This window comes from Nelumbo nucifera, chromosome 6 (assembly GCF_055504915.1).
Source record: "Nelumbo nucifera cultivar China Antique chromosome 6, China Antique-T2T, whole genome shotgun sequence".
NCBI lineage: Eukaryota > Viridiplantae > Streptophyta > Magnoliopsida > Proteales > Nelumbonaceae > Nelumbo > Nelumbo nucifera.
The window spans coordinates 36,977,087-36,994,078 of NC_142654.1; the positions used below are offsets into that span (position 1 = coordinate 36,977,087).

At 42.0% G+C, this 16,992-nt stretch overlaps 1 protein-coding gene across 1 annotated transcript; it reads left to right on the forward strand.

Moving 5' to 3' along the window:
- Window positions 1–609: 609 nt before the first annotated feature.
- LOC148790769 (uncharacterized) lies at window positions 610–2,253 on the forward strand. Its single transcript, XM_088889237.1, has 3 exons — window positions 610–1,309; window positions 1,388–1,468; window positions 1,546–2,253. Exons 1-3 carry the CDS (start codon window positions 1,250–1,252, stop codon window positions 1,705–1,707), a joined length of 303 nt encoding a protein of 100 aa, XP_088745363.1. The 5' UTR covers window positions 610–1,249; the 3' UTR covers window positions 1,708–2,253.
- Window positions 2,254–16,992: the final 14,739 nt, after the last annotated feature.

The following is a 16,992-nucleotide window of genomic DNA, read 5'->3' on the forward strand; positions in this document are numbered from 1 at the left end:
CAACTGGATGACACTGTTCAACAACTTAAGGATCTCAGTTGCAAGAGGCGCATGAGCTACGTTTTTGCCCCTTTGAAATGTTCCTCTGTGAGCGATTTGAGCTCATTGTGACGCCGCATCATCTACAATCACTTTGGGTCCAGGTTGCTACTCTTGATGGTGACGGGAAGGAAGAGAAGGTTTTCGAGGTGTGTAGAGGAAAACGCTGGCTCCAGGCTAAGTGGAACAAGCACTTTAAAATGAACAAGATTAGCGAAGTTTTCCTCCCTTAACGACTTTATCTAGAGGCCATACACCCAAGGGGTGCGCCTTGCCATGCCATGCCATTTTGTGTTGGTGTGCCCATTTCGGAGGGTGGTGACAATCAGTGCGCCATTGATGTGAGGAGTGCCACTATGGGTGTGGCTCGATTGGTTACCTGGCCTGGCGTCATCGCCTATCTTGATCGGTTAGGTGAGGCACAACTTTCGGTGTATCGCCCAGACCGAGTGCTATGATAATTTAGTCACGATGACATGGACAGTCAATTTCTGAGATCTAGTGGCGAGGATGTGTTTTAGGTGCATCGCCACAACCTTGCATTCCGTAGCTACGCATAGTTCCCGATAGCTGGTTATGGTAGGGAGCAAGATTGTAAGTCCCAGCACCTTTCGTATCTTCATGCTCTGTTTGGGGGCTTCCAGGAGTTGTTGTGGACGAACCCCCGTCTTCATCACACATCGGCTCCTCTTGAGGGTCATGCCGCTAACAGGGGGGAGGTGCAGTCGTTCTTTATTCTAGTTTGCCGAGGGAGCCGCCGACCAGGTGTGACGGGAAACAATTGGCTGTCGATGAGGGGGAGTGTATCCATCCCCATCCTATGAAGAGGGCAAGGTCTACGAGGGTGCCCCGCTCTTTCTAGCCTGGTGTGGCACCGGAGCCTTCGGCCACGGCTTCATCGCATGCGCGAGAAACCCAAGTTGCAGTTGGTCAAGGTTCTACAGCATCCCTGCCTATGGAGAAGACTACATCGGGCGTAGATCTGGTGAACTTGCCAATTGTGGTACCCTCTAGTGAGGGTGCCATCGTTCGATTTTCAAGTGGGCGGATGAAGAGGAAGGCTCCCCCTCACCTCAAGCGGGGTCCTGGGGATGAAGATTCGATATGTGACTCTTGCTGTTGCGCTCTGTTTTTCTTTCTAGGTTGTGTTATTGTGATGAAATTGTGCTAATACTATTTGCTTTTCGTCTTTGCAGTCACGGAGGTTCCGATGGTTCCTCTGGAGCGATCATTAGAAATCCCGGTTAGCTCCCCCAATAGGGTGAGTGTGGTGAGTAGTAGCTTAGTGTATATTCTTAATTTGAATTGTTATGTTCATTACACATTGTGAGGACTAATTGTTAAACAGTCGTTTGTGTTGAAGCGAGTGAATTGTGATGAAGCTCCGCCCAATGAAGATGTCTTGGTGGTTGGTGAGCTGGGCCAAGAGGTAAGTTATGTTTGTTCTTCGGTATCTGTTTACTATTTGGCACATAGCCAGACTCATTATGACTGACTGTATGGTAGGTACCTTTCGTTGAGTATCCTCCCGGGGTGCCAGACACGCCTTTCTTTAGGCGTCTGGCTGAGCTGAGATCATTGCAGCCCTCCAGTCCCGGTTCTAGAGTTGTTGAAGGCGTTGGGGATAGGAACGTCGCCCCTGATATTGTGGTTCAGGAGGCAGGTTAGGCGGGTCAGGCGGCTGCCACCACCAACACAATGGCTCGTTGTGCCCGCTTAATGGTTGCGTTTGCCTCGACGGTTGTACGACATGGGTGGCTCACTTAGGCGAATTTTCATCCAGTGGTCATCGGGCCTGCGTTGAACACCATTGCCACAATGATGGAGCGTATAATGAACACACCTGCTAAAGAGTTCTCCTGGTCTATCTTTGTCTGATGGCTGGAAGCGTTCAGAACTTTTGCTGCGATGGGCTTTGATATGTCTGACATCGAGCGCTGAGTCGTGGTGTTGGCGCATGCATTTTGGAAAGCCAGTATAAATGTATCGCAACAAATGCTGTTCCGTTCGATGAAAGATGTGTGTCTTCGTCGAAAGGTGGTCAAGGCCAATATTGCCAAGGTTGCGGGTAAAATGAATGAACTCAAAGCTGAACAGTCTAGGCAACAGAGGATCCTCGCTAACTACAAGGTGGAGTTAGAAGACCTAAAGAGCTTTGAAGGGTGCAGCCAAGTTTTGAAATCTATTATTGAGATAAGGCGATGTTGGGCTCACTCATAATTGTAGAACTTTTGTTGTAACAAAACATTTAGTGAATTATAAAGGAAAGGAGTTTATTGCTAAATTTGTCTCAATTTTTTTTGTGTCTGAATTGTTTTGCCTTTGTTGCGATTGTAAGGGTAAAAGGTAATTCTCATCGCAGTTATTTGTAGTCGAGTTCCTTACGGGGAATCGTTCTTAAGTCTTACCAAATAACCGCTTTATCACGAATAAGACTTTGTCCCGTGGGATGTTATCGCATATGAAAAGTTCTATGTTTGTCATTTCTAAGTTTAAAATAGTAATCAAATTGTCCAAAGTTACGCATTTTGTGCATTCTGTTGAAAACAAGTGTTGTGCAGTACGGTGGAGATTGATTGTGGTTTGGTACTGTTGTGTCCATAATCAGATGTGCACATAAATGAAAACAATGCCTCACATGTACTTTGTCTTGGAGGCTCAGTTTGAGTCGCTGAAAATTGCAAACGCTTGTTAGCGTTGGAGAGTGCTTTGGCTATTAGTACTGGAATAAGAATCCTTATCGTAGTTCCAGCAATGTCACTCTACCATATGAAGGGTGCAGAGCTTTATCTGTGCCTTAGGGTTGCCAAGGCTTTGTCTGTGCTTGGGTTTGTCAGGGCTTTCTTTGTGCCTGGGGTTACTAGGGCTTTTGTCTGTGCTTGGGTTTGCCAGGGCTTTCTTTGTGCCTGGGGTTGTCAAGGCTTTCTCTGTGCCTAGGGTTGCCAAGGCTTTGTCTGTGCCTAGGGTTGCCAGGGCTTTTTCTATGCCTAGGGTTGCCAAGGCTTTGTCTATGCCTGGGTTTGCCAGGGCTTTCTCTGTGCCTGGGGTTGACAGGGCTTTCTCTGTGCCTGGGGTTGACAAGGCTTTCTTTGTGTATGGGTTTGCTAGGGCTTATTAGAGTGCCCATGGCTGCCAAGGCTTTTACTGCGCCTGGGGTTGTCAGGGCCTTCGAATGGAACATGCGGCATCAATGAACCGACCACGGAATGAAAGTGCTTGGGACTGTCAGGGCTTATTAGAGTGCCTAGGGCGGCTATGGATTTTACTACACCTAGGGTTGCCAAGGCCTTCGCATGGAGCATGCGGCATCATGGAACCAGCCACGTAATAAGAGTGTTTGGGACTGCCAGGGTTTATTAGAGTGCCCGAGGCTACCGAGGCTTTTACTACACCTGGGGTTGTCAGGGCCTTCACATGGAGCATGTAGCATCGTGGAACCGACAACAGAATGAGAATGCTTGGGACTGCCAGGGCTTATTAGAGTGCCTGGGGCTGCCTGGGCTTTGAAAGCATAATTGAACAAGTTATAGAATATGAGCAAGTAAGGAGAACATATTTGAACAAATTAGTGTATCACATTCATTTGACTACTATCACGGTGTACAGATAAATGTAGACTTAATCAAAAAGTGTGAAAGAAATACAACTTCATCGCAATCAGAATTCTATGGAAATAAATAAGCTTTATCGCAGAACATGCGGGTGGTTGATATATGCATTAGTAATGGAATTCAAAAGGAATCAAGTATAGTGAATCATTGCTCATTTATTTATAGAAGATGTACATATGTCGGTGGAATTACAGAAATATAGAGTTACTCAAAGTAGGGTTTCAACCAGTAGCCATTGATGGTTTCATCCTCTTCTTCTGTGTCTATAGTTTTTAATACATAGTAGCCCGAAGTGTGGGCTTCTTTTATCAAGTATGGCCCATCCCATGTTGGGGCAAATTTTGTTGCAGACTTGCCTTGCCTAACGTTGAGTGTTGTCTTTAATACTTTGTCTCCCTCTTTGAAGGTTCTGGGCCTCAAGTGTCTATTGAAGTTTGTGGCTAGGGCCTGTCTGTACTTGCTCTGTTTTTGTGAAGCTATATCTCTAACTTTGTTGACTACCTCGAGTTTGTCTGCAAATAATTGATCCATATCCTCTAGTCTGATTTTCTTGCTCATTGTGAAGGCTACCCTGGTGGATACAGCTCGTATCTCTACTGGAAGTATTGCTTCTTGACCATACACCAAAGAGTAGGACGCCGCTTCCATGCTCTTTCTGATAAAGTTATGTTTGTGTCTTCCGCCAATCCATTTCCTTGTGGGTAATATGTTGTCGATGTTCCTAGTCTTGCGTCGTACTGCCCCAAAAGGTCACGGACTTCTTGGTTTTTTATGGATAGGCTATTGTTTATCAGTATCCACATTGGGACTCTGAATTTGTGGACTATGTTTTGTCTTAAGAAACTGACTATGTTTTCTACACAGATTCACCGCAAGGGTATGGCTTTTGCCCATTTGGTGAAATAATCTATGGCTACTATGACAAAGCAATACCCTTTGGAAGGTGAGTATATCTTGCCTATTAGGTCTACCCCCCAAGTATGGAATGGCCAAGGTGTGATGACTAGGTGGAGGTTGTTGGCAGGTTTATGGATCCTCTCGCTATGGATATGGGAGTTGTGGCATCTGCATACATTTCGTTGTGTATCCTCCACCATGGTTGGCCAATAAAAGCCAAAGTGTATGATGTGGTTGTGTAGCGCTAATTGACCTTGATGGGTCGTAGGTTCAGAGCTATGGACTGCCTCTAGTACTTTGTCAATATCGTCACCGGCCAGGCATCACAAGGGTTTTCCCACGTATGATTTCCTATACAACACTTCATCTTGGAGGTAGAATCGCTTAACTTAAGATAGTAGCTTCCTCCTCAATGTAGTGTCAATGGGCAGTGTGTGCTCCTTCAGGTATTCTATATACACCCTTCTTCAGTCCTCTTCACAAACCACGAGGCATTCCCCACCGTCTGCCTGTGGGATGCACTTATCGCATTCCCTTTGCACCTTGGTAGAGTCCCACCTCATCGCAGGCCAGTAATACCTTAACCTCTGTAATCTTCAGAATAGGTTTGTTGAGACATCCCCATAATTAATCCTGTGTACTTCATTCAGCGCTGCTTCAGCCTCTGATTTCCCTAGGCATCTCATCCTTACACCATCTGACTCTCTACGATACAGTACCCCGTTCACAAGCTAAAATTTTGCGATCATCTTGATATCCTATGTCCCTATGATCTGACTTTTCAACTTTTGGATTATTTCATGTCTCCAATCATCAGTTGCTATTTTGTGCTCCTCTTCTACCCATTCCCTCAAGGTGAAGATTGATTGCTTATCGACTGACTGGCTGGTGATCTTTATTGGCTCCATGCTAGCTTGCATCATAGACCCTAAAGTGGCTAGTGCGTTAGCGAACCTGTTTTTGGCTCTATTTTGATGTTTGAAGTCTACGTCCAGGTTGCGGACCAGCTTCTGGATCAAGGTCCTATACAGCAGGATGGTCACCTCCTTCACTATTGTACTTCTGCCAAGCTACCCAATCACTAGTTTATCATCACCGATCACCTTTATCTTCTTTGTGCCGGCTTCTTTTGATTTGATAAGTCCAAGGACCAAAGCCTCATATTCAGCTATGTTGTGTGAATAGGGGAATTGGAGTTTAAAGGAGTAGGCGGTGGTTTGTCTGTCAGGCGAGGTGAGGGTTACTCCAGCACTAGCCAAAGTGCTAGTAGTACTTCTGTCGAAGGCCAGGACCCCTCTTTACTTTTGGCCATGGCAATCATGGGCATGTCTCCGGGTACATCATCCGATATGGGAAAGTTAATGCCTGATGGGAAAAGAGCCAATAGGTTCACCATTGCTTGGCACTTGATCGCCCTTAGTTGGGTATACTCTATCATGTATTCATTGAGCCACATCATCCACTTTACGAGTCTACCAGAGAGGAGAGGTCTGTCCATGAAGAACTTGATTGGGTCATTCCGTGCGATGAGCCTCACCTTTTTCCCTAGGATGTAGTGTCTGAATTTCTGGGAGGCAAAAACCAATGCCAGACATTGTTGCAACATGTGGGAATAGTTTTTCTCAGCTGGTTTGAGGGTTCTACTGGTGTAATATATCTGCAGTTCTATTCTATTATCATCCTCTTGCGCTAGTAGGCATCCAATGGCTTCTAGCCCTATTGTGATATATATTCTGAATTCTTGTCCGTCTTTATGGTGGTGACATTGTCGGGGCCCTAGAAAGTGTTGCTTTCAGTTGCTCAAATATCTGTTGGTGCTCCTGGGTCCATTTAAACTCAACAGACTTCATGATTAGCTTCATGAGTGGTAGTGTTGCGTGTGCAAGACCGGGGATGAACCTCCTTAAGTACAAAATTTTTCCTAGGAAAGTTTTTAATTGAGACTCATTAGTTGGAGGTGGGAGGTCTAGGATGGATTTGACTTTGCTCTCATCTGGGTGTATCCCTATCTGGTCTACTCTGTAGCCTAAGAACTTTCCTGATTGTACCCCGAATGCACATTTTAGTGGGTTTAACCTCAGCTTGAATTCCCTGCATCGGGTGAAGACTTTCCATAAAACATCAGAGTGATCCTCTTTCTTCTTTTCTTTGATGAATGCATCATCCACATAGAATTCAATTTCTTTGTGCATCATATCATGGAAGACGCTAGTCATCGCTCTCTAGTATGTTGCCCCTGCATTCTTCAATACAACAGGCATCATCTTGTAGTAGAAATTTCCTATTGGCATCCTAAAGGCTGTGTAGAGTGCGTCTACAAGATCCATAAAGATCTGGTTGTATCCGCTATAAGTGTCTAGGAAGGAGAAAAGCTCAAGTCCTGCAGTGGAGTCTATCAGTACTTCCATGTTGGGTAGACGGAATTCATCCTTTAGGCAAGTCTTGTTTAGTCCCTAAAGTCGACACAACATCTGTGATAAAGTGAAGTTAGTATTTGGGTGATGTGCTATTACTAAAGGATTAGGTGGGAGGGTACTAACCTTACCTACCCGTTCTTCTTCTTCACTGGGACTATGTTGGCTAGCCACTAAGGGTGTGTTATAGGTTTGATAAAACCCACTTTCAAAAGTCGTTCTACTTCCTCTTTGATCTTCAGGGTTACTTTCGGCTTAAAAATTCTCTGTGGCTGCTTCACTGGCCGGATCTTGGAATCTATACACAGGGAATGTTTGACGAGGTCTAGGTCTAATACTGGCATCTGGTCGTATGACCAGGCGAACACATCTTGAAACTCTGTGAGGATACACGGGTTAAACTATTTTTTGGGTTTTAAGGGTTTGCGATAAGGATAGTTCCTTACCATTTAGGAGTGAGATAAGCTTTTCATTGTCCTCGCCTGTTGGTTTGGCAGATATGTATAGCGGTCTTTTCTCTATTCCGTCAACCACTAAGTTAATCTCTTCTAATGGTTCTTCTAATGTGTCTACAGAATCCGTCATGCACCTGGGAGTCGCTCTGATTTCATCTTAGTATTCCAAACTGTCGTCCTTCAACTCCTATCATTGCCCACTTTTATTATTAGTCTCTTATTTTGGGATTTTGTGTGTGATAAGATTGCAGTTAAATGTCATACCTTTGGGTTATTCTCAATGGCTGAATTATCATTTGATGGAATTACTGGATCAACATCGATTTGCGATGGTGGTGCAATGAAATAATGCTGGTTGAAACATTACTTAAAGTCTTTCGTTCGATGAGTACAATGACTTTTTGGCAAAGAAAATAATATGTATTCACATTAGCAGAGGATAGACAAATATGTTTAGGGAAAATGATGTTCATTTGTTGATGATCTTGCTAGCAATCAGTAATGAAACTAGGAAGGATCAAACATTTATCATCGGTACAAGTTGCGATAAGGCTACCTTTCATTTTTAGCAGATAGAATATATATCATAATTTGTAAAATCATACCTCAGGAATGGCCTTCTTGGTTGTAGGTGATTCGCTATCCTCATAATCCTCGACAATGGTGTAGTAGTCCTTTCCATCACTCCCAGTAGCTCGACGGACCCCTTTGTGATGGACACATTCCCATTGAAGTCTATCACTTCCAATAGCAATCCTTTGATGTCCTCTTTCAGGATGCTCATCAACTCCAACATGTGGATGGAGATGAGGTTGACAGAGCTTCCTGGGTCAACCATCGACCTTCTCATTTCAAAACCACCTATTCAGGCTAGGATGTATAGAGGTCTGTTATGGTGGGGGTCAGCAGCCAACATATCTTCTGTTATGAATTCCATGCTGCTGTAATCACAGCTGTAAAGTTGTAAGGGGTACCAAAAGACTTCTACCAATGCTCTGATAGCCATCTTCTGCGTTGTCATGTTGGCCCCATGCTTGGTGAAGAACTGTTGTAGTTCTTCGCTTTGCTCTAAATTCTCTATCAAAGCATCGGATTGGTACTGACCAGTTGCTCCGACCATGCTGATATTTCCTCCCTGGGTATGGGCTGGGAGGGGGTAGGTTTCCACATGTGTTGGGTCCTTTTTAATGAGCTCGTCCAGCTTTACCTTTTGCACAAACAACCTTCATAGGGTGAAACAATCCATCAAGTCATGATGTGGTGTTAGATGGAAGTTGCACCACCTCCCGCCGTGCTTGTCTTTCTCTGGGTTTACTACTAGTGGTGGTGGTGGCAGTTGATGACTCTGTCCTCGACTAGCTTATTCATTACCATGATTACCTCCTCCCTTGGGTAGGGGAAGGGGGGAGGTACGCTTCTCTTTCCTTGGGTGTTATCGTGCTAGTATGGCCCCTGTCTGGCTCCTCTGTTATTTCTGGGCCTTCTATCAACTGCATATGCCTTGTTTCTATTGTACGGAGAGGTGTCCTTGACGGTTCATGCCGTCCTCTTTGCACACCTCTAGAGTTGGCTAAAGGTTTCGACTTTGATATTCTCAATGCCGATCCTAAAGGTAGGGCGCATGCCTTGCAAGCACTGCTCGATAAAACTCTTCCCATTGGCGTGTTTGTCGAAGACAGAGTGTGTAAGCTTCTAAAACCTCATAACATAGGCCAAAAGGTCTGCCCGTGGTCCTTGCTCCACATTCTGTAGGTCGACCATTGTCAATTTTCTTTCCAGGGTGAACCACATCGATAGGAACTTCTTGGCTAGTTCACCCCATGAATCGATGCTCCCAGGGGTGAGACTCATGAACCACGTGTACACTAGGCCAGTTAATGACTTCGTGAATTCCTGCACCTTAAGATCCCCGTCGAGGGTGAATGAACCGAGGATATCCTCAAACTTGCTAATGTGTTCTTGTGGGCTACCCCTCTGTCTGTCATATTGTGGCCACTACTGAGGAGGGGGGTACTTGTCAAGGTAGGGCTTGTACAGGATGCGGTCAGAATAAGGTTTTTGCAAGACAGCCGAGTCTTGGGCCCGGTTACGGCTTTCGACCACCAGCCCTTGGACGTATAATTTTTTTTAGGGATGACCTTACAATGGGAAGGATCTATATACTCAGTGTAATTTTAAGGTTGCATTGCTAAGGGACTAGCAATGGTTAAGTTGGGGGGTGTGATAAGTCTGTATTTTGATGCCTTAAGGGCATCATTTTAGGGGTATTTTAGGCCATATAAGAATCAAAATATCCCCTTTTCCTACTAAATTCAAAATTGTGACCTCTAAGGGTCTCTGTGCAAATCATATGAAAAACTGAGGAAGTTTCATGGCTGAAATGCAGTTTTTGGGAAGATGGTGTGAAGTCCAGCTGAGAGGGGTGTTTTTGTAAAAAACTGAACCCAGAATGGTGCCCCTCCTACTGTATTAGCATGCTCCCCTCTCCTTAGAAAACCCTAGGGCGCCTATCCACTCCTTTTTTTTTCATCTCTAACAAACCCTAGCCGCCCCTAACTACTAAATCCTCACCTTTCATCCCTTCTAATTTCCATCAGTCATTCTAGGGCACTCTCTTTTTAGCATTCTAACCCTAGGGAGCCACCTAACTTCTAATCCTCACCATTCAGCCTTTAGTCACTAAATCTCAGCCCTACATAATATTGGGCTCCCTCTCCTTTTCTTTTCAGCCTTAGGATCACCTTAGAACAATCCTAACCCTTCATTCTAAACCCTATGGCACCCATATTTCTGCAAAAACCCAGCTGTCGCCCCCCTCTTTCTCTCTAATCCCAGTTTTATCCACCCTTCTCTATAAAAAGGACCCCAAGGGCCTTGGAGAAGGGGTTGGTCAATTCACCCAGTTCACAAGGCTAAGGTTTCTTGAGGAGTTCAAGTGTTGTAGAAGAGAAGGATGCCCAGATCTTGTCAGGAGGGGTTCCTACAAGGCTAAGGTTTCCCTCGCTTCCCTGTGGGTTCAACCCCTTCCTCACCAGGTACTACATTGTTTAAGGTTACGTGAGGATTAGAAAAAATTATAAATCTCTAAACTAGTGTTTCGAATAGGTTAACGGCATGCTTCCGGAGACACCAAGTTTTTAGCGCCGTTGCCGGGGAAGCAATGGAGAAAAATTTTTATTTGCTTTGTCTAAATCTATTTCATTATCTTTTTTTTATTTTCATTTGATTACTTAATTTGTAATCTTATTTTAATTCTTGTTTCTCTTTGATTTTGCAAGACGTAATAGTGAAAGGTGGGGTACTGGAGCATTGCCGGACTACGGAAGAAAAGAAAAGATAAGAGAAATTGGATTGTGTTTCAGGTGTAGTCGTCCCATTTTATTTTTGATTTTTGATTTTTATTTTCGAATTCCATTTTTTTTTGTAAAATAGTGATTTTTGAATTTTTAATTAATTTTTTTCTAAATCCGATTTATATTTTTTTAGTATTACTTTTCTTTCATTTTGTTTCCAGATCTATTTTTTCCTTTATTTTAATTTCTTGTTCAATTTTATGCTTTATTAGGTTTGTCTTTTTTATTCTCAGATAACTTTTTTCCATTTATTATTTTTTTTATTGCCGCATAATCTTTCTTTTTTTGTATTTTCGGTTTCATCTTTTGAGTAGCTATTTTTTTTGTTGTTAGAATTTACTTTGGTAGTAGTTAATTTTGTTTAGCACAATTAATTTTTTATTTTCTATTTTCCATAATTATTTGTTGCTTTATTTAATTTCCTCTTTTTTAGTTATTTCGTTGAATAATTAATTGTTAAATAGGAAATTGTTCAAATTTTTTAATTTGAATTTAAATTTAAACATTAATTTGAATCTGAATCTGAATATGAATATGAATTTGAGTTTCGAATTTCAAATTTTAAATTTCAAATTTCGAATTTCAAAAAAATATATATAGAAAACAAATAAAAAATTAAAAAATAATTCAAAAAAATTAATTAATATTTTAAAAAGTTTTGCATTTGCATTCCAACATTTAGGGTTTGATATGCTAGATCATGCATCATTTAGGATTATTTAATTGCTGAAATTATCATTGTTAGTTGTGAATGTGTTAGGTTTTCTTTTTATTATTTTAATTATTCCATTTGCCTAATTAGTTTGTTTTATTATTTTATGTTAAATTGCTGAATTGCATTTTAGAAGTAATTGTTCATGCATTGTAATTAGTTGCATTCACTTTGTTTATTTTGTTTTTTTTTCCATTAATCTATTTAAGGGCAACCCAACTTAAATAAGATAAGGTGGGGATTTCATCACCCTTTCTTGGCCAAAAATTCACCATCCTTTCCGTGCGGTACACCCTAAACCCTAATTTAAAATTTGGATAGCAAAATCCTTTATGGAGCCTCACATTTGGTTCAAAAGTGTGCCAAATTTTAAGGAAACTTGTGATTACTTTCAATAACCGGCGGTTGGTGTCTAAGGAAAGAGGTTAAACGGCTAAGCCTAAGGGGGTTTTGTGGTTACTTAATTAGGTCCTTGCGAGAGCAAGGGGAGCCTCCCACCTCTTACTAGGCTAACCAAAGGAAGTGGCGTAATTCCAAGTGAACCTAAGAGGATTCACATTGGTTGAACCACTAGTTTAGGAAACCTTAGGTCAGCCTGTAGGTCGTGTGTTTGAATTGCTTGTATTTAAAAAAAAAATAAAAATTTGAATTTGAATTTAAATTTCAGGAACTTAAATTTCAAAATCTAAATTTGAATTTAAATTTCAAATATCGAAAAAAAAAGAAAAAAAAGTTAAAAAAGAGAAAAACAAAAAAAAATCAAATTTGAGTTTAAATTGCAGAATTTAACATTCAAAATCTAAATTTGAAATTAAAATTCAAAATTTAAATTTCAAATTTCAAAAAAAAAGAAGAAAAAGGGGGTTAAAACAAAATGAATTCAATGGCCGGAGTTTGTGGAATGAAAAACTACTTCTAACCTGAACCATGGATAGATTGGAACCATGTGTCTCAACAGCTGGGTAAGATTAATGGGATGGCCCAAAGACTTGATCAAGTCCTTGCATTTCATCAGCAAAGTGGCCCATCCCCAACCTTGTCATTCTATCCAACATGTTCCATCTATGCAAGCCCGGCCCATCATGTTAGTCAGTGCCCTGCGGCGGGCCCATGTCAACCAATCATTCCAAACCAAGTACATGCGGCCAACAGATTTTTCCAACCCAATGCTAGCTCATTCTTTCACCCATTTAACCCTAGCTGGAAAAACCAACCCAACTTCACTTATGGGGCCCAAGCCCAAGAAACCCCCTGCCAAATGTGCACTCTCAATGGTTTGATTCCCAGACTAACTAGGAGTACAATGATTACCCTAGGACTCAACCGGCTCAACCATGTCAAACCTATACACAGTCCCAACAGTAGTACCATCCATCTAACTCCATGGCCCAGCAATTTCAGAGGCCACAAGTGCATAGCCAATTCCAGCAGATGTATCCTACAAACCAACCAGCCCATCCTTATCAGGCTTACCCACAACCTCCTCAGACCCGTACAATTGATGACCAATTCATGCAGCTTCAGTAGCTGGTTCTAACTCAACAACAACCCATTAATAGATTAGAGAGCTAAATAGGACAACTAGCTGAAGCCAAGGCGAGGAGAAAATTAGGGCAACTACCGAGTCAACCAGTTGCAAATCCTAGAAATCAGCCACCGAGTGGGAGGATTTTGCAGGACCCGTATGAGGAAAAGAGAGTTAGTAAAGAAGAAAAGGAGCAAGAAGACCAAAATTTAGAAGAAGAACCTATAGTGAACCAACCCGTAGTTCCCTTTCCAACTGCACTCATAGTCGGGTCGGTGCGAAGGAAGAAAGAGACTCGCAACGAGGAGAGCAGGGAAGTCCATATTAACATCCCTCTCCTCGACGCAATCCAACATGTCCCGGCGTATGCCAAGTTCTTGAAAGAGTTGTGTACTCAAATGATGGAGCCATGATCGGCCCTACAAAAAGTGATGCTCTCGACAGATGTTAGTGCAGCTCTCCTAAACCAACTTCCTCAAAAAATGAAAGACCCTGGTGCTCCGCTCATAGGTTGTGTCATCTCTAGAATCACCTTCGATCGGGCCCTATTGGATCTTGGGGCCGGTATAAATCTGCTTTCGTCCATTATTTATGACAGGTTCAGAATTGGCGAGTTAAAACCTACCCCGGTAATTCTGTAACTCGTTAATTGGTCAGTCAAGACTCCTCGAGGTGTTATTAAGGATGTCATTGTCAGGGTGGAGGGTTCTCACTTCCCAGTAGATTATACCATCCTAGACAAGACCCCAACTGAGGAACTGAACCATATCCCAATAATTTTAAGATGTCCGTTTCTAGCAATGACCAATACAAACATCAACTGTAAATCGGGAGAAATGGACATTTCATTTGGGGAGCAGTTAAATGTTTTTAGTGCCTCTAAGTATCCAACCCTAAGGGAAGATAACTGCAAGGTGGATGCAGTAGATGATCCTTTAGATGCCATGTCTACCCCTTGGTTAGCCCAATCTGAGCCCTCTATGTGTAAGGAAGAAAGTGAGTCTGGGAGTGTAGATGAGAGAAGTGCGTGAATGTGTCCGGCTGAAGACGTTAAACTTAGCGCTGGTTGGGAGGCAACCCAACATAGTTTCTAGTGTTTCTGCTTTTAGGATTTGAGTTTTTCTTTTCTTGATCCGGAACCAGATGGCAGACCTTGAACCCCCAAGAAAACCCTATTGATTGTTCCCTTTGGCCCAAGTCCCTTTGCAACATTCTAGTCATGCCATTAAGGACAATGGCATTTAAGTTGGGGGTGAGGAAAGAACAAAAAATTGAGAAGCTAAGCCTTTAAATATGTAGAATTAAAATTTCACTGATTTTTTTTTTAATTCTTGTCCATTAAAAGAGATTCCAAACAGAAAAAAGTTGAAGAAACTAATAAAAGAATATTGAATTTTGTAGAAATTGGTAGAAAGAGATAGGAGTCAAAATTGGTCTTATTTGAATATTGTCAAAACTATTTAGAAATTGGAAAATACTCCCAAGTTTACCCCTATAAAGATACGAAGAGAAAGATTGAGAAATTAGACACAAAAATTCTTCAAATTGATAGAGATAGTGGACTACCCTAAATAATGTTGCAAAAAAAAAGAAGAAAAAAAAAAGAGAATAAAAGGTCAATGGACACCCTAGACTTAGTAACCAGCTCTCTTCACCTAAGTCAAGTGTCGAGATTTGTGTCAAATGGAAAAGAGAGTACCAAAGACAATCACCTAACACTTAGTAACCGGGTCTCTTCACCTAAGGCAAGTGTCGAGATTCATGTCAAATGGTGGAAAGTAGCAATAAAAAAATTGAGTGTGCGTCTCAAGTTCAGGGATATAAATCCACTATCATAAATGATAAGAAGAATACCCGCCTGATTTCAAAAATCAATCTCACCTTATCAAGACAGTATAGAAATGGAAGGGTATATAAGATTTTTAAGCCAAGCTTCTGTAATATTCAAAACTTGTTTTACCCCTTAAGCCCAATACTGATCTATACAAAGTTTGAGAATTCTGGAATCAGGGTACTTGGCTAATTTTGTTAGGGATAACCTTGCAATGGGAAGGATCTATATGCTCAATGTAATTTTAAGGCTGCACTACTAAGGAACTAGCAATGGTTAAGTTGGGGGTGTGATAACTTTGTATTTTGATGCCTTAAGGGCATCATTTCAGGGGTATTTTAGGCCTTAAAATAATCAAAATGTCCCATTTTCCCAATAAATTCAATATTGTAACATCTGAGAGTCTCTATGCAAATCTTATGGAAAACTAGGAAAGTTTCATAGCTGAAATGTAGTTTTTGGGAAGTTGGTGTGAAGTCCAACTGAGAGAGGGGGTGTTTTGTGAAAAATTAAGCATAGGAGGGCGCCTCCTATCTACTAAAGCCAGAATGGCACCCCTCCTACTGTATTAGCATGCTTCCCTCTCCTTAGAAAACCCTAGGGCGCCTCCCCACTCCTTTTCATCTCTAACAAACCCTAGCCACCCCTAGCTGCTAAATCCTCACCTTTCATCCCTTCTAATCTCCACTATTCATTATAGGGCACTCTCTTTTGGGCTCCATCTCCTTTTCTTTTCAGCCTTAGGATCTCCTCAGAACAATCCTAGCCCTCCATTCTAAACCCTAGGGCACCCATATTTATGCAAAAGCCCAGCTACTGCCCCCCTCTTTCTCTCTAATCCCAGTTTTATCCACCATTCTCTATAAAAAGGACCCCAAGGGCCCTGGAGAAGAGGTTGGTCAATTCACCCAGTTCACAAGGCTAAGGTTTCTTGAGGAGTTCAAGGATTGTAAAAGGGAAGGATGCCCAGATCTTGTCAAGAGGGGTTCCTGCAAGCAGTCCAGCCAATCTGCAACTACCGCCACTGGATATGATCAACCATCCTTTTATTTTCTTTATTTTCTTTCATGTTAATTTTATTTCAGCAATCTTTTAGATTTAATTTATGTTCGTTTGTGTGTTTTGCAGATCCGAATTCGTCTGTTTCAAAGCTAAGGTGTCTCGAGGGGTTCAAGGGCTAAAGAAGGGAAGGACGCTCAGATCTTGTCAGGAGGGGTTCTTACAAGCCGTCCAACCAATCTACAGCTACCACCACTAGATCTGAATTTTGGGATCACTTTTATATATTTCTTTTGTTGATTTCAATGTTCTTTTAATTTTGAATTTTGATTATTGTCTTGTTTAATTCCAAACCTTTAATTTTAGCATTAATAAATTTTATTTTCTTACTTTCTGCAATCCCCAGTTCCATTTTCTTCTTTGTTCGGAATGAGAAAATAATAATTTTTCCCCCGCTTCCCTGTGGGTTCAACCCCTTCCTCACCACGTACTATGTTGTTTAAGGTTATGTGGGGATTAGAAAAATTTATAAATCTCTAAATTGGTGTTCCGAAGTGGTTAACGACATGAAGCAATAACGGTAGCGTCAATATAAGAAAGGAAATAAAAACGGAGTAGAGGGAACTACAAAGAAGGACAAAAAAAAACACAATGCCTGATAACCCCACATTTTGATGCCTTAAGGGCATCAATTCAGGAGTATTTTTGGCCTTAGAATAGTCAAAGTGTACCCTTTTTCTCAGTTAAAATCAATTATGTGACCTCTCAGGGTCTCAGTTTTCTAGGCTGAAGTGCAGTTTTTGGCAAGCTGGTGTGAAGACCAACTGAGAAAGGGGGTGTTTCTGTAAAGAACTGAGAACAGGAGGGTGCCTCCTATTGCTAAACCTAGTTGGCGCCCATCCTACTATATTACCATGCTCCCCTCTCCTTAGCAAACCCTAGGGAGCCTTTTTAACCTAATCTTTTCACTCTTAGCAAACCCTAGCCGCCCCTATGTGTTTAATCTCCACCCTCCACCTCTTTTAATCTCAACCACTCATTTTAGGGCTCTCCTTTATATCTTTTATACCCTAGGGCACCACCTATTCTGCTAATCCTCACTATTCAGCCACTCACCTCCAAATCTCAGCCACTCCCTCCATCTTATATCCCAACC

Excerpts from the sequence above, each read along its gene's own strand:
- LOC148790769 (XM_088889237.1), top strand. The coding sequence starts at position 1,250 with ATGGTTCCTCTGGAGCGATCATTAGAAATCCCGGTTAGCTCCCCCAAT. Across the intron at positions 1,310-1,387 it reads CCCCCAATAGGGTGAGTGTG|TCGTTTGTGTTGAAGCGAGT; the intron begins GTGAGTAGTAGC and ends ATTGTTAAACAG. Across the intron at positions 1,469-1,545 it reads TTGGTGAGCTGGGCCAAGAG|GTACCTTTCGTTGAGTATCC; the intron begins GTAAGTTATGTT and ends ACTGTATGGTAG.